Genomic DNA, 21,427 nt, shown 5'->3' with positions numbered 1-21,427 from the left:
TTAGTCCCAGGAACCACATGTCATCCACTTCACTCAATCCCTGCGTGTCCCTTTCAAAAATGATCCATTTATATGGCAAACAACATAAATGGTGGACGTGATGTAATGAAAAACTTAGTTTTTTTTACTAACACTCCTCTAGTCCCAGCATCTTTGTTTTGGTTCAACCATTGGATGGATTGTCTTGCATTCTTCAACTGTAATTCATGGTCTGCAGAGGATGAACCCCAAAGACTTTGGTAATGCCCGTTTTTTTTTGTCTAGCCCAAACATGACCTCAAAGCTAATCCTGAGAAATTCACTCAGAAATTACTGGAACATTTTTCATTTCCAGCACTCAAGAAGTTATTCAGGATGAATACAGGGAAACGACCCGCCCCCCTGATTGCTTTGGTAAGCAGCTCACAAACTTATTCAACCAGTGACGTCGGTCAAAATGCCCCCTTTTTGGGAGCTATATCTAAATACAACAGCTTGTGCACCAACGTGACAGTCGTGGGCGGATCTCCACGTCCGAGCCGCTTCAACAAATTACCAGAGTAACAGCACAAGCAATCACTGACATTAATCTTTAGTTTTGCCTACGGAGAGCGACATGGCTTCGCAGGTGGCGCCTACGGTCCACGTCACACATTCAAACGTGTCCAACCACAGAAGCGCCAGCTGCAGGTCTGCAGGGGCAGACGCAGAGAGAAGGGATGACAGGAGGAAACATGCTGAGTGAGGAGTCGGAGGGAGTGGGAGCAAATCTGAGGGCGGCAGGTTCTCTCAGAGTAAGAGACCGTCTGATAACCTTATCACGGCCTCTACACACTGCAACGGCAGGAACACGCCAGCGGAGCCGTGGGGAGGAGCGGGCAGGCCCTCCACCGAGATAGCACCAAGAGCCGGACCAGCGCTTGACAGACGAGGGCCCTCCAGACAAAAAATAGACGATGGTGAAAATCCTCACTTCGCCACAGCACACGACAGATTCTCAGGCAGAGCCGCGGGTGTTTTCTGGCCCCTCCCACACAACACATGATGGTCCAGGCTGGAGTTTATCACGTATGTTTTTATTGAAGCACTGATAGTGTTCACAAAGCTGCTTCAGTTTTACATAAATGGCTGCCGGTGCCATGGACACGATAGACTACAAGAAAAGTAACATCATTTTTTTTAAGTGTTGCTAATGACGTTAACAACGTTGTGTTCAGCCATCACTGTGAGCATTGTGTGCTCTTCAGCGAGCCACAGTTAATGTTATAGATCACACCTGGTCCTCATCTCTGCTGCTCTGACCAGTCAGAGGCCTGAACCCAACGCTACGCTAACAGACGTTAAGGCACGTTCCGGTGAGTAGGGGTATTACATTATGGGTATACGTTACATTATTTTCTCCCAGAACCCCAAAACTGCACTGACTTTTTGTTTTTACACATTAACAGCACATTTTCCATAAAAATATCAATGATAATATTAAGAAAACTAAAACCCAACTGAAACAATGTGAATATGGTTTACAGGTCCACGGTGTCAATGCGGAGCCTTGCACCCCCTTAAGGCATGAGGGAATAAGACAAACTAGAATCTAAGCAAACAGAGCGTCACATCGGGCTATAATCACCCAGCATCTTAAATAAGTTGGTAAACACACATTTTCTTCAAAGTCCTCTGTCTTCTCTGAGGGGATGACGGTCTGTTGACAGTTTCTGGGAGGGATTTCTGCTGGGAGGGACAGCACACAAATCCTCTTTACCAAGGGCCCTCTGGAAACAGTGGATGGCTCCTTCTGGTAATACAAATACAGCCAACTATCAGCGGCTGTAGAAATGCCCATTCCTCAATATGGAATAATAACAAACCCACATATGGTTCAAATGGACTCAGTGTAAGACTCATTTTATTCAGTTATTGAAGTCTAATGGACCCATGAGGCTTTTCCCAGAGCCAGAGAACCTCATCGACCATGTTTGGTTTGGTTTTATGTCGCCATCTGATGGCCAAACATGATTTTGTTGTGCCTTCAAATTTTATTTCTTGAAATTACAAGTGGAAGTTTGGATGTTGGAAAAGGTTAGCGGACATAGATACAGGACAGGTGCAATAAGATGTTATTTTCACAATTTAAACAGCTTGCAGATGGAAATAAAAGATAAAGGGACGGATTAGAAATACATTGTTCAAGATAATCCAATCCATCCATCGGTCTCAGTAAGTAGGTTATATATTACATTGCAGGATGTTTCGGTATCCTATTTTTGTTGTTTAGACACAAAAGTACATATATTATCCATATTACATATTATCCGTTATAACTCGGTGTGAACGTTCAACCTAAATCATTTTACCCGCTATTTAATTCATTAATTGTCCTAATTGACTGAGGATCTCGTTGATATCGAAAGGAATAGCAACGTTAAAACTAGAGCGCGGCTTCATATTCTTGCGGAACCACACGAGTGCGCATTTGTTTCCGCTCGGAGTTATTTTGCACGTGGACACTCAAATCCCCTCCGTTTAGCAGGAGCCTGCAGAGCGTCTTCCTGCCTGTTACTTAAGTGTGTTAAACACAGTATTAGTGAATATTATATTTCACAGAGCAACATGGCGGACTCAACGGTGCTGAACCTGGATTTTACTCTGAAAGAACTGAGTCTTTCGTGTCAGAGCGAAGACGCGGACGCGCCCGGCAGCTCGTCCAGCGTGGTGCTGGAGGACAACAGGCTGGTGTGCGTGGAGTATCCGGGGGTGGTCAAGAGTGTGGACAACATGCTGGACACTCTCGGGGGGGAAAAAGGAGTGTCCAGGGTAAGCAGGCCGTGTCTCACTTTGACGTGTGTCAAAATATCGATATAGTGTAATAGTTAGGACGATTGTGATCATAAAATCGGACAAAAGTTACATTTCATAGCGTGGTAGTTAGCCAAATGCTACATTGCGGGTATTCAGAAAGGCAAATATGGCAACTGATATTCATTTTATTATTTTATTTATTTTTATGTTTTATCTGTGATGCCCTGCGTTCTGACAACCTGATCCACTTGTTATCAACCGCTATAAAAATATTTAATTTGTATAACACTGTGGCTTTTTTGGAAGTTTGGTCTTTACAAAAAAGCGCCCCTTCTATTTTCTTTCATTTTCTTTACATCAAAGTGTATTTCGTCCGAGGTTTACAGTTGCCTCGCAGGGGATCACAATATTTAGTAAGTCTTTTTATTAATAAACAAGCAAAAACACAGCGTGACAGAATACAGATACATCAAAACAAATATATTACCAACCCTGAAAATAACCCAAGCTTGTTAATATTTTAATTAAAATTAGTTACACATACTATTTTACAAAGGTACGCATATTCAGTCAAGGATATATAGGAAATCAGGAAAATACCGATATTATTATTATTATTATTATTATTATAATCAAGACTGTTCCTGCCTTTTATCTTGAGGCCACGAGGGGTTGAAATGTGATGGTTTGTAAAGCCGGCTTCTTATTTTGAGGGGGTTAATAGAAGAAAGACATCGAGTGTCTGTTTTCATGAGTTCACAACTTTGGACATCTTTACTGTGGTCACATTGTCATCATCCCGCTGTAGCTGAACGGCACTAATCTGACTCCCGTCTGCACTTCCTGTGAATCCCAAAGACCTTCGCTCATCCAAACAGGCGTCTCGAGCTGCGCTTCCGACCTCAGGACCCTTTCTGTCACTCTCTGTGCGGAAACCGCTTCCCTTCAAGCAACCTCGTCCTCAGAGTGCGGCGACGCGTGCGGAAAAGGAACCCCAAGGACGCAGAGGTCCACATGGAGATACTTGGAATCATAGGAACAACGTACAAATTCCAAGGTTAGATTTTGATTTCTTATAGTATTTGAGGTTTCTTTCCTTTTCGCTACTGTCAAAAATATTTTTCTTAAACTCTGTAATATTTGTTCTCTTCGAATCACTTACCTTTTATAATAAAAAAAAAAATTGTTTTGTTTTGTCATGAATATATTTCACATCTCAGAAATGTTAGGTTTGTTGTTCTCATCATCAGTTTTCTTTCTGCAGGGATGGCAGACTTTCAGTGCATCGCTGTGCATTCAGAAGGTGGCAAAGACATCTCTTTGTACGACAAAATCATCCTCCGCAAATTAGAGAATCAGGCGTTCTTTGAGCAGCCGATGCCCCTCTTCCTCCCCCCGGCAAGCTTCTCCCGCCTTGACTGTCCCGTGGATTTTCACTACAGGCCCGACGTCCTTCAAGCTTTATCGTGAGGGAACTTGTCTTTGCGATGTCACCGTGATGCAGCTCATCAGGAATCTATTCATAATAATCTCTCCTCCTATTTCCTTTACAGCAAGGGGCACACCATGACCCCCACCACCACCACCACCAGCACCCCCAGTAGCAGCAGCAACAGCAACTATATTGTTGTGAATCGACATCGAAGTCTCCGGCGCCACAATGCCGTTTTTGTCAGCTTCGCGGATCCGGCTGTGCCCACCGAGTGCCTCGAGGCCGCCAAGCTCAACTGGTCACGAGTGTGCGTGAAGGACAGTGACAAAAGGGTTGAGGAACAAATAATGAAGGTGTGTTTGATCTCTGGTTAATGGAAGCACATCACACCCTGTTACTAGAAGGAACCATAGTGTAAAAATGTTATAAGTGTTTGGGATCCAGCTGGTTGGTTACCCTTTAGATGACTCTAGTTTGGACTAGGTTGTGCTCTTAATGACATGTTGGTCTCTGGGGAACAGTAATAATAATAATACTCTCTGATATCTATGTTAGGGGACATCGGCGTTGGTTGTCACATTTATTATATCCCGCCACTAGAAGGTGGTGCTTCTTCTCAAATGTTGGTATGGAATTGTCCGGAATAAGAAACAGAGCCTGTGTACGTAGTTTTCTCTGGAGTAAGACGGCTATGGTCGAGGTGAGAAGTCTTATTGTGACTTATGGGTTTATAACAAAACATTTTTAGGGAAATCTTTAGTTTGGATTGTTATTAGCTAGCTCATTAGTTGCTAATGCTTGTCTTGATGTTGGCAAGAAACTCCAGTTGGGGTTTGTTGTCACATGGGACGTCCTTCAGACTGTCCTGTGTGTTATATATGTGCAACCAGGGCGCACACAAGCTCTGCTGAGGAGGAGAGCGCAGACCCTTCATTTGCCATCACTCTAACTCAGATAGTGAAACCCGAGTTGATTAGATTATTATTGTGAGACATATTCGTTTTGTTCCTTATAATGTTGTTATTTATGTTGGCCTAAAGTTGTGTTTCCTGTCCATGTTCCTTGCTCATTTCGTGTTAAAAAGTATTAATTTATATATCGATGCAATTCAACTTTCAAATGTAGTTCTACCTTCTTGATTCCTTTTGTAAGATTTGCCCGTTGGAATAACGTTGTGACAATCAACCTCATTTTGTGTGACAACTATCCCTGTGATGGGGTTTGTTATCACAATGTGTGTTTTATAGTTAATTACCTCTTTGTCACAATCGCTTGGTAAATGAGAGGGATACACATTTCAACACCGTAAGCTTCAATTTAATGTAGGAATGACTTCTGAAAGATGTTTTGATGATGAGCACAACGAGCCCCATTCTCCCCTAAGTCATTTATTTGTGTCATTAAGTGGAGTCCTAATATTTTTATCCTCCTGTTTTGTTCTTAGTAGAAATCGCTTTTCCTTTATTTTGGTCCCTTGGTGTGCATAATAGTTTCCTGTTGTTTTGAAGAATCTAGCATTTTATGAAACGGGCCATGTGAAATGTCCCAGACTGTCAGTGTTGTTCACCGAAAACACACTTTGTCTCCCTGAGGCCCAAAAAACTGGCTGAATCCAGTGTTCCCTCCTCACAAATCATTTGCAAATGCTGAAACCTGCAGTTTTTTCATCCATGTGCAGCCAAACAATCATGAATATCAGCTCTCATTCACAGAATGGCATCTGGTTGAATACAGCACATTGTTTGTTTTATGATTTTGACTCTTTATCTTATCTGAAATTCTTTTTTTGTGCTAGATGTTTGAGAGCCGACCCATCTGGTCGCGAAATGCAGTCAAGGCCAACATCAACATCCACCCTGATAAACTGAAGCTGCTGCTGCCCGTCTTCGCCTACTACATGGTGAGCCGACTGGGGGGGGACTTGTCTGTCACATCTCTTTGAAAGCTGTAAAAGTTGGTGAAAATAGAGCAACAAGCCTCTGAGCGCGGTGGCTTTGCAGTAGCAGGACAACAAACATTTAAATGTGTACACACACTGATAAAATTATAAAAAATACAAGTTGTAACAAGTTGTAAAGACAGTGCATTTAATCATAGGGTTGGAGCCAAAAATACAATGAAAACAAAAGACAAATGAATTAGGCAGAATGGGCGGGACATGCACCGTTTTATTTGACACTAATTAAGTTTAACAAACCGTGTTAAATGTTGTAGCAGTTTTCCTAAATTTAATTTGAACTTTTGAAGTTATTTTAATTGAAAATATATTCAAGCATGCAATGCAATTCATTTGTCCGTAAGCACTACTTGACAGAAAATTGATTTTATTATTACTTTTTTTTTTGTTTTACATTGTTCCTATATAATCAGAGGGGGGATGACAAAACAGTTTGGTAACAACTCCTTTAGACTGGTGAATCCTCCAATGAAAGCATGGAAAAAATATTTTTGCGCTATCTATTGAATCACCTGGAAAAAAAATACTCCTAAGTCCTATAAAACATGGAGATACCACATCAACGCGATATCCAGGTGTGTGGACGGGTTATTTTTGTTCTGGTTTTAGCAAAGCCTGTCTGAGAGAAATGACGAGGACGTTACCGTGGTCGTTTTCTTTGTTAGCTTCTTGCTTCTTTGAGAAAAATGTGAATAAGTCAGTAAGCACTGCCATGTGCAAATGTCCAGGACTCCTTTGCATTACATATTCTCTAACTTGTTGTGTTTCGAGCAACAATGAGTGGAGATTGTCGCCAAGACTCTAATGTTTAGAACGATGTGAAGCGTTCATATATAACACGATCTTCCTGTTGGAAGTTGGTTTGGCAGCTCCCGGACAGCACACATGTTATTTTATTCCACTCCCAATACGTAGAATCAACATCTTCCTGTCTGCCCAAATGTAAGTTGAGCTTGGGATTTGCTCTTGAAGGTGACGGGGCCCTGGAGGAGCCTGTGGGTGCGGATGGGCTACGACCCGCGCAAGAACCCAGAAGCCAGGAAATACCAAATACTGGACTTCAGGATCCGCTGTAGCACCAAGCACGGTGAGCCTTCGCTTATTATTCATATGTATCATTTACTTTTTAAAATTGTTTTGCATCAAAGCTAAAGAAAACCAACGTGCTGTGACATTTCAGTGGTTTGTTTTTTTCTTCATGAAAGTTGCTTCCCACTTTTAGGCTATTCAGTATCTGACATCCCAGTGAAAGCCAAGAGGAGCGCCCTGACCTACAACCTGCCCATCACAGTTAACAAAATAGGTGAGTTTATTCAGATCAAACACAAGACATTCCACCATCGTCACGGTCACATGATTCATGCACCATCCAGTCGTGTGTGTCCCCCAGCGGTCTCTCACTGATGAGAAAGTCTTTATAAATGTTTCACATTTGAAAATGACCCAACATCTCACTTGACCTCAGTAAACTTTTGTCTATGGTCTCATTCTCTAGTATCAAGTCCTCAGAATGATGTTTAGTAAATGGCGATCTATTTGGAGCGAAAAAACAACAAAACAGGATATGCTTAAGGGCCTGGCTGCGCCACCCCCCCGTCTCATCCCAAACTACAAACCTACTGCTGCAATAAATGGTTAAAACTAGATATGCGTTTGTCTCTTAGAAAATGCTCATTGTTTCCTTTTTTCCTCCAGTTCCCCAGGTAGCTAGTGTGATGGAGCTTCCCGGTCAGGAGGGCGCAGGCTCCAGCCGAGATCCAAACCGTCACCAGCTGAAGGTCTGTGATGGTTCAGAATCACCTACTGGAATCATGTTACAACAGTATTGGACTGCGCTGCTAACCCGCTACTCTTAAGCTTTTCTTTGCTGCATCTTATTTCACGCTTACATTTGAAGTTTTGCACCGACTGACCTTCGCTTCCCCTCTGCAGGAATCCTCCTACATTTTCACAGAGGGCATGCTGCCTCCTCACAGACAGATGTTTTACCAGCTGTGTGATCTGCATGTGGAAAGGTACGTTAGGGCTCTTTGTTTAATTATAATCATTATATAATAAATACTTGAGGGATATGAAGCTATTGTCAGTCTGCACATGCTGAAAAAAAGTCCTGAGAATTTTGAAAAAAAGTTATACGTTTGTATAACACTACACTGACACGCGCCTGCTTATTGACTGCAAGGAGCAGGAAGTGAAGGGAATGAAGTAATTCACAGTGACCTCTATAACAGTAACCATTTGTCCTCCTGCGGTGTTTGGGGCTTCAGTGGTGTAAATTCTCACGTCTTTGACTTGAATATAATAAGTAATACCACAGTGTATATGTACTCTGTCACAAGTAAAGCTCTTACATTTAGAGTTATGCTCATGTTCAGGCAGGCCACCGGGAGAGAAATTAATGAGAAATTAACCCAAAATCTGCAGCTGGCAAAATTTAATATTAGTTGTTTAGTCAATAATTTGGGAGACTGACTGGAAACTAGTTTAAAGTTTAAAAAAATAAAATAATGATATTGAAGTAAGAAGATTAAGTATATGTATCAGACAAAGAACATACAAGTACAGTTAAATTTGACTGTCTCCAGGATCAGGCAGGTGGTGGAGAAGATGGGCGACGATGAGCAGCAGGTGTGCGACGAGAAGGACGGCTGGTGTGTTATCGGCACTACGGACAAGCTGAGGGACATCATCTCATCCATGATCAAAACGGTCATCCGAGCGCAGAATCCACGTGAGGAGAACGCGCAGCACACGGCCTCATTCACGGGGGGCACTTCACCGTCACGCGTGAACACACATCGACTGCACAGATGAAGCACTCTCCTCTTACAAGGGACGCATCGCGGCCGCGGCCAGTACGTGTATCCACTTAACACCACTTTAAACAGCTCGTGTTTCTTGCTTTTGGTTTTTCTTCCCTCAGCCTTGCCAGAATTCCCCAAGAAACGCAGACGCCTTGGCCTAAATTCAGGTAGAGAGGAAGAGGAGCAGGACGACGAGGACAGGGATGATGAAGACGAATATGAGGAGGATGAGTTCCAGCCGTCGGAGGGCAGCGAAAATGAGATGGAAACAGAAATTCTGGATTACTTGTAACAAATCACGGCCATTTTAGCATGGATCTTAAATGTAAATAAATATTTGGAAATATATATGTTTTTCTAAGACCTGTGTATTCTTTGTAATAAGATACACTACACCTGTAGTGTTGTATTTTCTAATCAGCAAAAAGCATTTACAATCATGACAATGTGCCTCCGGTGAAAGCGAGGCACAATATTGTTGAATTAAATACCTTTGAAATGCCATTTGGCAGTCGTATCATGTGCACATTATCTTTTATTTCACACAATGAGAAATTCTTATTCTAGATGGACCCTCCCTGTGGGATAACCCACACAGGATGGTTAATTCAAACTCAAGCAGAGAGAGATGCTCATGCCTCCGTCTCATGATGAAGATTTAAAGTGTGTCTCTGCTGCGTGAGGAAAAGGCTCACATTGATCTGGGAACAACATCAACTACTCTTTCTGTTGGCTCCACCTGTGGAACTTTGAGTCCAGCGGGACAGCTGTGTCAACTCCGCAGAGGTTACCTTCCTGATACACAGCTTCCAATGTTTGAAAAGGTTTTTTTACACTGAAGTTTTCCACAAAATGCTTCAGAACTTTCCTAAAGCAAAAAACAATTCTGTTAAAATTGTGCCATGATCCTCAAAGTGGAATCCATCCTGGTTACCATGTAAACATTTGAAGGGGACGTATACCGCCGATATCCAGGATAGGACTCGTATTTGAGGAATGCACTGCATTATTTTGACTCGCTTTAATTCTAAAAGGTTATTCTTCTCAGAACACTGGAGACCAGTCTGCTTGTATTGGCTTGTGAAAAAAAAACCCAAGGAGGGCTAAAAGCAGAGATGTCATGCTAAATGATTAGCAATAATGAGCCAATGGTGGTCTGATTTCACAGTGTGTTGTTTGGTATGTAATCAACGTACCCAAATGTACAGTGTGTGCGCCAGGACTGTCCCCTAGATGTTGACTCAAAACTTGTGTCCATCAATCTCACCTACTTCTTGACTCTTGTCAAGAGGAAACTTTCAACCGCTCAAAGCACCAGAGGAGGATGTCCCATTTCTTTCTCCCTTTTTTAGTCCGCTGCCAAGAATTCATAAGAATTGATAATATGTGATGTTATGTAACAGTGGGGAAAGCAGCCCCATCGACTCCTCCCAGGTCAGATGTTGTTCGGCGTTGGGGGGGGGTGTCTCCTTCCATATAAGTCTGTCAACCTGGTTGTCCCAGTTAGTCCATGATGGAGAAGCTGGGGATCTTGGTGGCCTTTGCGGTGTTTCTTGAGTCGGTCTCTGCAGCCTCCGTAAGTACCACAAACATATTTTCAATGTCTTCTGTTTTGGTGTCTGCAAAACAGTTTCTGAAATATAGCTTTGAAGAAAGTATGAATATTTGTTAATATTTTAAACCATTATCACTGGTAAATACATGACATTGGAGAAGCAAATCTTCGTGCATTTGTGTCACAAGAAATAGTGCCGTGTTACGTGATGGATCATCTCTTTCTATTTTTTACTAATCATGCCAAAAGGAAAAGGATCATTTCAATCTTAACCTTCAATTCATCCGCGGCATGTGCAAAAGCGGAGTGAATCATCATATTTGTGTTCCACTCCTGTAGCTCGGGGTGGTGAGCACCGAGGGCGGAATGGTGGAGGGCCAGAGCATTCGTCTGGGGTTCAACCGTCGCATGGACGTCTTCAGGGGCATTCCCTTCGCCGACGTCCCTGGGAGGTTTGAGAAACCAAAACCTCACCCGGGCTGGGACGGTGGGTGGCTCGACTGAACGCCTCACCCACTGGATTCTACACCCATCACTCACATGATAACCTCACACCATGAAGTTATGTCTGCTCCTTTATCGATGATAGCCACAACTCCTGAGAGGCGATCTGGCCACTCCTTGTCTATGAGCACAAATGTAATCTAATTATAAAAGGTTTTGTCTTCTCACTGTCGGGCTTAATGAGCCTCAACCTTATGATGTGTGTCCTGTTCTTAAACACCATTATTTTCTTATCAGGTGTCATGAAGACCAAAGAGTACAAGAGCAGATGCACCCAGGTGAACATGCTGATGAACGATGTCAGAGGCAGTGAGGACTGTCTTTACCTGAACATCTGGGTTCCTCATGGCAAATCAGGTAATAAAGGCTGACAGAAGTCCACCGAGTGTCATCCCTATAAGATCCTCACCACTACCGGAATCCTTTTCCTTTGTCCCCTAGTGTCCTTTGAGCTGCCCACAATGATCTGGATCTTTGGAGGAGGCTTCCTGGCCGGAGGGTCCATGGGTGCTAACTTCATGGACAACTATCTGTACAGCGGGCAGGAGGTTGCAGACAGAGGAAATGTTATTGTGGTGACGCTGGCATACCGTGTCGGCACCCTGGGTTTCCTGAGCACCGGAGAATCTGAGTTACCTGGTAGGAGCCACCTTCTATTTTTTCATGAACTGTGATATAACTTTGACGCCAGTTTTGTGAACTGTACCATTTAAAAGCCCCATTATTGAGTGAAAAATGTGTCACTGGACAGGAAACTACGGTCTGTGGGACCAGCAGGCCGCCATCGCCTGGGTGCACAGGAACATCCGCTCGTTTGGAGGAGACCCCGACAACATCACCCTCTTTGGAGAGTCTGCAGGCGGAGCTAGTGTCAACTTCCAGGCGAGAAGCTTTCAAAGATTGAAATAAAATTTACAATTTGTAAATGTTAATCTAAAATTGTTTCAGAAAATGTCCCCAAACATAGTGAAGCATGTATCATATCCGCCCACAGATTCTCACTCCCCACAACAAAGGAATGATCAGGAGAGCCATCTCCCAGAGCGGGGTGGCCGCCTGCCCCTGGGCCATCAACAAGAACCCCCGCAGCTTCGCCGAGGAGGTGCACAAACAGTTTTATCCCTTCTGTGCAACACTTTTGTGGAATGGTTAGCGTGGTAAAACTTCACGCAATTCAAGCAAATCGAAACCCTCTCCCCAGATTGCTCTGAAGGTCGGCTGCCCCACCGATCAGAACATGGCTGCCTGTCTGAAGATGACTGATCCTATGAAGCTTACAATGGCAGGCGCTCTCGATTTGTCCAGTTCAGCCGATCGTAAGGACTGCTCTCCATGCAGATTACTCACACTTTCTTTTTAGGGACTGTGGTGCTTTGTAAGCAAAAGAACGGAGGGATTAAAAAGTCAGCACACTACATATTTATCCTATAAACATTTTTGTTGATGTGTCCGATTTATAATGCTCATATAATAGTAGTGGATGGCAATAAGTAGCATTTTGTTGGTATTTCTGGAAATTTATGTAAAATATGCTATATTTGAAACGGGAACTTGGCCCCAACACATCAAGCAGACCTCCAACGGCTAGTGGCCTAATGTCTTCTAAAACGTGCACTTATACACAAGGCAACGGCACTAATATCTTTAATTCCATCTAGCATTGCTGCGATGTTGATTAATGCTTCAATTCCTTTCATATCAAGATAAACCTAGTATTTAAACCATATCAACAGCAGATCTAGCAAATGTATTAGCCCCTATGATGGCACTTACTTAGAGCACTTTGTAGTTTGGCTTTCTTGAAGACATTTTCTTGATTCTTGTGGTTCCGGGGGTGTACCCTCTTGGTTCTCGTTGCATCCGTCAGATCCCGTTCTCAACAACCTGCTCCTGTCTCCTGTGATCGACGGCGACTTTCTGCCCGATGACCCTTCCAACTTGTTCTCAAACGCGGCTGAGGTCGACTACATTGCTGGAGTCAATGACATGGACGGACACGTTTTCACTGGCTTAGATATACCTTCAATCAACTCCCCCCTGTTGGAAACCCCGATGTGAGTTAAAAACATTCGATCACGCCGTGAAACATTGGCAGTTCTACAACGGGTCTTTTGTTAAAGTCCTGGTGTTACATCGGACCAAATGTTCTAATCTTCCCAATCTCAGTGTGGACGTGAAGAGGCTCCTGGCCTCCTACACTAAGGAGGGCCCAACTGCTTTGGACTACGCCTACTCCACATACACCGCAGAGTGGGGCTCAAACCCCAGCTGGGAAACCATCAAGAAAACGGTGGTTGCGATTGGAACGGACTACATCTTCCTGGTTCCTACCCAGGTCACCCTCTACCTTCATGCTTCCTCTGCCACGTGAGGATACGATCTCGCTATACGTCACTGTCAGTTTGTAAGCCCTTCAGCTCAATGAAGAGTTGGACCTTTTTTAACGTTTGGTTGCAAGTGTCATCTAGGGAAAACACTTTAAAGGCTTTAAACAAAAGTAAAAGAGACGTGACAGTTTAATACATTCATTAAGTGTCCAGTGTGTGTTAGCACAAATCAATTACCAAAAAGGGAATGCAGTGTTCAGAGCTTGTTTTTACTAGTGAATAATCACCAGAAACTAAAAAAATACTCCATGTATGTACCGAGCGGAAACTGATACCTAGAGCGTCATAGTTTGAAGTGTAGGGCCGAGGACCATCTGTCCGTATATGACGAGTAGGGATAGCGAATGTGTTGGGCCGAGCAGAGAGGCATTGGTCAATTACAATATAAATATTATACTGTATAGCTATACAATAACCATCAAATCTTACTCACTGAAAGTCAAGATTTTATTTCATTTATGACGTTGCAGTTAAATAATAATACTAGTAATTAACTTTCAATTGACCAAAGAAAGAGTTAATGATTATTCTTAATGCACACTCAAGCCATAATTACACAAATATAAGCCCTGCAGTATTTCATACCATCAAGCATCGGGAAGGTGAGGTTGAAATCAAAGGCAGACTGAACCTGACAGAACCTGCAGAATAATTCAGCTTTTAGCGTTCTAAATGTTATCTTTGTATTTGTTGCCCTCTTCTTGGTGTAGTCACATTTAGACACCTATTTCTTTCTTGTCTCACCAAAGAACCGGTCGTACCTACTCCTACCTATTCTCTGAGCCCAACCGTATGGGCGGCATCGCCAGGCCTTACCCCAGCTGGATGGGAGCCGACCACGCCGATGACCTCCAGTACATGTTTGGAAAGCCCTTCAGCTCCCCTCTGGGGTACTGGCCTCGCCACCGTGACGTCTCCGGCTATATGATCGCCTACTGGACCAACTTTGCCCATACTGGGTATAATTCTGCAGACACGTGATATGGGAACTGATATAAAACCAACCAGAAACTGAGATAGAAAATGGAAACAGTCTGACTTCAGTAACCGTTTTCTCTGGTTATGTCCACAGTGATCCCAACATAGGAGAGTCTGGAGTGCCCGTTGCATGGCCTAAATTCACCAGCTACGGACACGAGTTCCTGGAGATCAACTCTAAGATGGACCGCAACTACGTGGGACAGAGGATGAGAATCCGCTACGTGCATTTCTGGGCCAGCGTCCTGCCCAACCTTGCCAACGCCATCTCAAAATAATGACCTCCATGAAAAAATAAATTGATGTCAAATGAAATAAAAATGTCCTTGTTTTTATTTTATGTTTACTTTGAACTGGCTACAGCACATGCGCAGCAGTTCTAACTCACTACACGTTGCATGTGTCCAACCTTTTTTTCCTCTTTGTGGAACACAACAGATGCTTCTAGCTCAATTAAATATAATGTTGGTGTTGATCTGAATGTACATGTTATTGATTGTACAGAGGTATGCTATAATGTCCTAATAGAAATAAACAAATCAAAAAAGACAATAAACAGGGACTTATAAAATCTTATCTTATTAATATTTAGGCTGTACTGCTGATTTGACACCAGATGATCTACGTCAGTCAAAGGAGTTCTTAATCGTACACTGTAACAAATTGCTGTAAATTTACGGTGCATTTCTAACGGTATTTTACAGTATGTGATAATAACTAACATACCTTTAAATTTCCATCCCGTGCTTGTAAATTAACGGCCAATGTCATGAATAAACAGTTAAAGCTGTCAATTTACAATAATAGCAGACTACCGTGATTTAACTACATGTTACATATATTTTATGAAGTGGTGGAAATACACATACAAGTGCAGTGAATCACAATCCATCTAGATCTTTTGTAGGTGAATGTATGGAAGTCCATGTCAGCCACTGAAAAACAGGTCCTGTAAGTCATCATAATGAGATGATGACTTTACTAGGACATTACTATACATGCAGCTGTCACTTTTATCCAAAACGCCCATGGTTTGACATAAGACGTAATTGGGGGTTAGCTGTCTTGCTCAGGGACACTTCGACTTGGCACAGGGAGCAGCCAGGATTCAAACCGCCGACCTTATGCTGCACATCACACCCTCCCTATCCCACGCGTCGCCTTCGCTGTCGTTTCAGTGGCCGGAATGTAAAGATTATAAATATTCATATTATTCAAAGTGTTCATTGCCTAAAAGTCATTTGAGTGTTAATCGTGACCGACTTCTCCTGAACGTGACGTCAGAAGCGTTCATCCAGAACATCTGTGCAGTTCAACATCGGAGGAGTTTCTCATTGCCTCGTCTCTCCAAGTAACGTTGGTGAGTGTTATTTGCCTAGCATGATTAACATTCTCCTTCCATACATCTTGTTGTCTTCCTCGTCTTTGTCATTTTAATATTTTACCAATGACAGTGTTTCTAAATATTTAATTTTGGTTTGTTTTACAGAGGCACTGGATTAAGGACGCCAGCCGTTTGCTGCAGTCATTTGAAAGTGTTCCATGCGTAATGTTGCTGTTAGTTTACCTTGTTTCTAATGATTTTATGATTCATTTTTTATTATTGTATACAAGCGGCATATTTTATGTTTTATTCTTGTTTACAAATGCCTAACATTTTTGTCTTAAGGGCATTTAATAAACTCCAACCACTATGACCAAAATGAGTTTTGTTGTCTTTCTCTAATTTGCGGGAAATTAAATGCAAAAGTTTACGGTTATAAGTAAACGGTAACATTCTGGTATTTATAACACAAAAACAGTAATCATATGGTAACCAACTGTAATCCAATATACGACAACATACCGTATATTACGGTAGGGCACTGTAAATAAAACAGTAGGTTACTAGCGTCGACTGCCAGTAAATTGCAGTCAATTCACAGTAAAATTGGTTAAAGTTTACGGTAACATACAGTAATCTATTTTACAGTAACATAGTGTAAAACCATTCACGTATTATATCGTAAAAAACTGTAAATTCCTGGTGTCCTTGGTGCCAGCAATGTTTGCACTGCAACGGGTTTCACAGCAAAAACATGACGCGTTACTTTTGCCGAAAATAAAATAGGAAAAAAGGTTGTGATGAGCCATTTGTTTTTTTTAACTTTACAGTTGTTAGCTGTGCATGTTTACTACATGCAGGGTATTAATGTGCAAAACAGTTATTGATTGAAAAAATAACTAGTACTTTCGCCTCTCATTATACTAAAAAATTGTAAAATGTACACATGTGGGGCTATTTGTGCGGTTTTATCTAATCTCAAACTGCGTGTTATTTGCCAATCTGAGAAGCAGTCCACCTGGTTTCTATAAACCAACAGTGAACATCTCCTTCATTACCAACTTCACAAGAACTCTCTCTTCCATTTATTAATGTGTCTTCAATGTGTGTACTTCTGTGTGTCTTTGAGTTTAATCCATTACTTACATTTTCACAGTGTCATTACTCATAATTAAAACAAGGCTGAACAAAGTGGAGACAAGAAGCTTAGTTTCTACCAACTCTGAATCAGACTTGAGCGTTTCATGCCATATCAATTATTATGTGTTCAATGCTGACTGGAATCCTTTGCTTTAGGGTTTACAACCGGCTTTATGCTCATCCAAGGTTGGAGGTTCAGAGATCAGATTGACCACAAGCTGTTATTTGTGTGTAAAGGTTGTGTAACAGGTGTAAACAGCCATGTTCATTATCTTGCAGTAAGGGGGTGGGGTGGGGGGGGGGGGTGTTGTGCATATAAGTACCCAGGAAGACCTTCACTAGTTACTGGACAGCCATGGAGAAACTAAAGATCCTGTTTGCTGTTGTCTTTTCTGTGGGAACGGCCTCAGCAGCCTCCGTAAGTCTGTATAGCTTTCTGCTGTATAGCTTTCTGCTTTCTGCTGCTTGAAGATAATTTTCCTAATTGGGCGATAAAATGAGTTCACCTACAATGAGTTCGCACCCATCAACTTCTTGTGATTGCTGATAACTATCAGCCAACAGCTGCTCAAACTTGAAGAGTATTCCAACAATGCCGTACGAAGCATTGTTTTTTAAAAACAAATTCTGTGGACATCAACGGATTCCGAAGAGTTTATTTCTGATACCACTGGATGTGCATCGAAGGGAAGGATGGCCTCTCTTCTTCTATCTCTGTCTGTCTAACGTGTGCGGCCATCACTTTTTCACTCATTGAAGTCATTGAAGGGGAAAGCTCTTGTCTGTCCTTAGCTGGGCGTGGTGCAAACAGAAGGAGGCGGTGTTGAGGGACAAACTATCCCACTTGGCCGTTCCCGCTCCCTGGATGTTTTTAAAGGAATTCCCTTTGCCGCCAGGCCTGGCCTATTTGAGAAGCCCAAACCTCACCCTGGCTGGGATGGTGCGTTCAAACACATTTTGACCAAACAGAACTAAACATTTAAATTCAACCTTTGCAGGACATAGTTAACAGATTCTCACTTCAACTGCAAAATCAGCCTTGCATCTCCGTAAAGCAATGACCCATGTGGTTCTCATCCCCAGGTATATTGAAGGCAACAAAGTTTGCTACGAGATGTCTCCAGAAGAGCATGCTCCAGACCTCATCTTTTGGAAGCGAAGACTGCCTCTACCTCAACATCTGGGTTCCTCACGGTCAACACGGTAGCCCTCCTTTTGTTCTGTTCGAGTGTTTAAACAGCAGTGGTGCTTGTATTGTAAAAAAAAAACTGTCTCTTTTTCCCGCCCACAGTGTCCTCGGGTCTCCCTGTCATGATTTGGTTTTATGGAGGAGGCTTCATGGGCGGTGGTTCAATGGGGCCCAATTTTCTCAACAACTACCTGTACAGCGGTCAGGAAATCGCAGACAAGGGCGAGGTTATTGTTGTGTCCGTGGGATACCGCGTGGGCACCCTGGGCTTCCTCAGCACAGGGGACTCCAGCCTACCTGGTGAGGGCAGTTAACGGGAAACTGGTGATCCTACCTGTTCAGATGGTGGACGTATAGGCTGTGCTTACTCAAAGTGTATCATTGCGACAGGAAACTACGGTCTGTGGGACCAGCATGCCGCCATCGCCTGGGTGCACAGGAACATCCGCTCTTTCGGGGGAGACCCCGACATCATCACCCTCTTCGGAGAGTCTGCAGGAGGAGCTAGTGTCAGCTTTCAGGTGAGAAGCTTTAGTATTCTTCAAATAATATGTGAGGGGGGTTGCACCTAATCTGGTTATGTTTGGTTGGTGTATAGTATCCTGTACTATAGCATTAATATGTATTTTAGTAAACATCTTGCACCCATACACAACAGCACATACAGTACATGTATTACAAAATACTACTACAGTGAAAGTGCAGGTTTAATGCATTTTAACGTTGCCGAAGTCAGTCAGAAAAGCAAAACCACAGATGATAACTGTGCTGTCAATGCATGCATTCCCATGCAGACCCTCTCCCCACACAACAAAGGGCTGTTGAAGAGAGCCATCTCCCAGAGCGGCGTGGCCTTCTGCCCCTGGGCTCTGAACAGCAACCCCCGCCCGGCTGCAGAGAAGGTGTGTCGTTGTCAGATATCACAGAGATGGACCCATGCCGTACAACTTTCTCTTGAAAGCATAGAAATATTCTTTCATTTGTTTTCAGTAGATTGTAGAGATACAGACCAATCATATTTGTTAATATCAAACTGTCTGCTAGATTTCTTTTCAACACTACAGCGTGAACACAGGCATGCAGTCAGTGTCTGTATATCGTTGGGTTTATAGCTATACTAAAAAGCATGTGCTCAGGTCGCTGTGAATGTCGGGTGCCCCACTGACGAGCGGATGGTGGCCTGTCTAAAATCAACCGATGCTAGGACTCTCACCATGGGTGCTCCCCTCTTCACAGAGGGCTCCCCAGACGGTGAGCGTCGCTTTCTGCTTGTTGTTCCGCTTCCTTTAGCATAAAAGACATCACGAGGTTGCAAAATGGATGACGTCGTTGATGAGTGAAAATGATCTTGGGAACATGTGCAGGTGAGGCGCCTCCTCAGTATTTCTGTGCTCCATTTCTCTCAGACCCCAGTATCACGCAGCAGCTTCTGTCTCCTGTTGTTGACGGCGACTTCCTCCCTGATCGTCCCGCCAACCTGTTCCACAACGCCGCTGAGGTCGACTACCTCGCAGGGGTCAACAACATGGACGGACACGTCTTCACCGCACAGGACATTCCTTCCCTCGGGGACAAGAATCAAGAGACTCCTGTGTAAGGCCGCTTTGAGTTCAGACGAAAGGCATTTTGTTACGTTGGCCCTTTGAGTTTAAACCGTAAGAAGAGACGAGGTCTTTGCCTCCTTTATGTTTTACTGCAGAGAAGATGTGAAGAGGCTCCTGGCTGCTTATACCAAAGACATGGGGCCAGCTGCTGCGGAGATGGCCTTTGCTGAATATTCGTCCAACTGGGGGACAACACCCAGCCCGGACCACATTAAGAGAGCCGCTGTAGACATTGGGACTGACTACATCTTCCTGGTCCCCATACAGGCGGCCATCTACCTGCACGCAGCTAACGCCAGGTCAGAACAACTGCTTGGTGCTTTTTTCTGTCAAATATGTATGTTTTACCTCATAGCAACAAAAACGTCTTTTATGATTTTGGATAGAACTTCACTAAAAACACTATGGTGGTCTTCAACAGGTCTGCGCGTACTTACTCCTACCGGTTCTCTGAACCCAGTTTATTGGCTGGACCAAGCAGACCCTACAATGACTGGGTGGGAGCAGATCATGCTGATGATCTGCAGTACGTGTTTGGCAAACCCTTCACCACACCAAAGGCTTACGGGGACAGACACAGAGACCTGTCGGGCTATTTCATCGCATACTGGACTAACTTCGCCAGAACTGGGTAAATGCCTTCGAATTGAATTCTTTATTTAAATTGTATTCCATTTTACATTGCAGGTGAATGGGGTAGAAGAGTTATCGCCATGAAACCTCAAATTCAAATACCAATTTCCAGAACCAAAATCTGAACATAGGAGAAAGCTAGTTTCAAAATTGTAGTTTAATTTCATCGACGTCTTAGAGAATTTTAGATTAGACTCTTTTGATCACTCCATAATTTTTTTTTATTGAAATGTTCTAGTCAAGACTAAGCATGATGTATGAACACACCTCTCTAAGAATACAGATCACATAAAGACCAAAGTCTGGTGTATCTAGTGCTACTGAAGTGGGAGTAAAATAAAAAAATTTACAGCAATAAAAAAATCCAAATTCAGCAAACAAACATTACATTTGTGTCTTCAACTGATGGACACCTTTGCGTGTTTCTCTCCTCTTATATTTGCACAGAAACCCCAACAAGGGGAACCTGGAGGTGCCTGTGACCTGGCCTGCATTCACCAGCACTGAGCCCCAGTTTGTGGACATCAATGCTAAAATGAACGTGAGCTCCACTGGACGGGACATGAGACTACGTTTCGTTCGTCTTTGGACCAGCACCCTTCCCAGCCTTCAGTCACACGGTGTGACAGATGCTCAGTGATGCGTTATTTTTGATTAAAAAAGGCACCATTTATACAAATAAAAGTGTTTGACGGTTACACATATCTTCATTTATTGTATTGTGATTTTATATATTTTTGTCCACAAGGGACACTTGTCAGTGGAGGCTTGAAGAAGTTCCTGGCTATTCATGGGAATGGAGGAGGATGACACTAAATTTAGAGGATGGCATTGGAAATACAACATATAAGTATAATCATTTGATTACAACATCAAAACTATTTAAGAAACACTAAGATGCTTTACTATTGCACATAAATAAAGTAGAACTTAGCAATCAATTGAAAAAGTACTTCCTTTAATACGTTCAATGTGACATCAGAAAGAAAGTTCCTGCAGTGGAAAGGTGGCCATTAGGTTTGACAGACTACATGTGATTGAACTCTCCATTAAATACAGGAGATTGTTGTGTTCTTTGGGTTTGATAGCGCTGATGAATCAGGCCGTTGTGTTTGATTAAAACGGTGGTAGTGTCACTGGGTGGA

The 21,427-nt window shown here is 42.9% G+C and overlaps 3 protein-coding genes across 4 annotated transcripts; all 3 read left to right on the top strand.

Annotated features, from left to right (window-relative positions):
* Positions 1-1,071: 1,071 nt before the first annotated feature.
* gtf3c5 (general transcription factor IIIC, polypeptide 5) lies at positions 1,072-9,316 on the top strand. The gene is made up of 11 exons (XM_078088230.1): positions 1,072-2,790; positions 3,634-3,832; positions 4,040-4,241; positions 4,329-4,560; positions 6,003-6,107; positions 7,137-7,251; positions 7,387-7,467; positions 7,860-7,942; positions 8,097-8,179; positions 8,750-8,895; positions 9,088-9,316. The coding sequence occupies exons 1-11, from the start codon at positions 2,587-2,589 to the stop codon at positions 9,258-9,260; spliced, it is 1,623 nt and encodes a 540-aa protein (XP_077944356.1). The 5' UTR covers positions 1,072-2,586; the 3' UTR covers positions 9,261-9,316.
* A 1,123-nt stretch (positions 9,317-10,439) lies between these two features.
* LOC120832052 (bile salt-activated lipase) lies at positions 10,440-14,713 on the top strand. Its single transcript, XM_040198073.2, has 11 exons — positions 10,440-10,544; positions 10,863-11,010; positions 11,265-11,384; positions 11,469-11,666; positions 11,779-11,909; positions 12,022-12,129; positions 12,229-12,343; positions 12,895-13,081; positions 13,194-13,394; positions 14,164-14,373; positions 14,487-14,713. The coding sequence occupies exons 1-11, from the start codon at positions 10,479-10,481 to the stop codon at positions 14,668-14,670; spliced, it is 1,668 nt and encodes a 555-aa protein (XP_040054007.2). The 5' UTR covers positions 10,440-10,478; the 3' UTR covers positions 14,671-14,713.
* A 2,480-nt stretch (positions 14,714-17,193) lies between these two features.
* On the top strand, positions 17,194-21,238 carry LOC120831890 (bile salt-activated lipase). 2 transcript variants are annotated; one of them, XM_040197768.2, is made up of 12 exons: positions 17,194-17,274; positions 17,649-17,796; positions 17,940-18,059; positions 18,148-18,345; positions 18,436-18,566; positions 18,840-18,947; positions 19,182-19,296; positions 19,452-19,638; positions 19,745-19,948; positions 20,071-20,280; positions 20,730-20,902; positions 21,031-21,238. In XM_040197768.2, the coding sequence occupies exons 1-12, from the start codon at positions 17,212-17,214 to the stop codon at positions 21,090-21,092; spliced, it is 1,719 nt and encodes a 572-aa protein (XP_040053702.2). In that variant the 5' UTR covers positions 17,194-17,211; the 3' UTR covers positions 21,093-21,238. The 2 variants fall into 2 exon arrangements, with proteins under 2 accessions (XP_040053702.2, XP_077944355.1); XM_078088229.1 differs by lacking the exon at positions 21,031-21,238 and having other exon boundaries at positions 20,730-20,992.
* The last annotated feature ends 189 nt before the right edge of the window (positions 21,239-21,427 follow it).

Source organism: Gasterosteus aculeatus, chromosome 14 (assembly GCF_964276395.1).
Source record: "Gasterosteus aculeatus chromosome 14, fGasAcu3.hap1.1, whole genome shotgun sequence".
Taxonomy (NCBI): domain Eukaryota; kingdom Metazoa; phylum Chordata; class Actinopteri; order Perciformes; family Gasterosteidae; genus Gasterosteus; species Gasterosteus aculeatus.
Note: the sequence above shows the minus strand (reverse complement) of the source record. Positions and strands in the feature narration are given on the sequence as shown.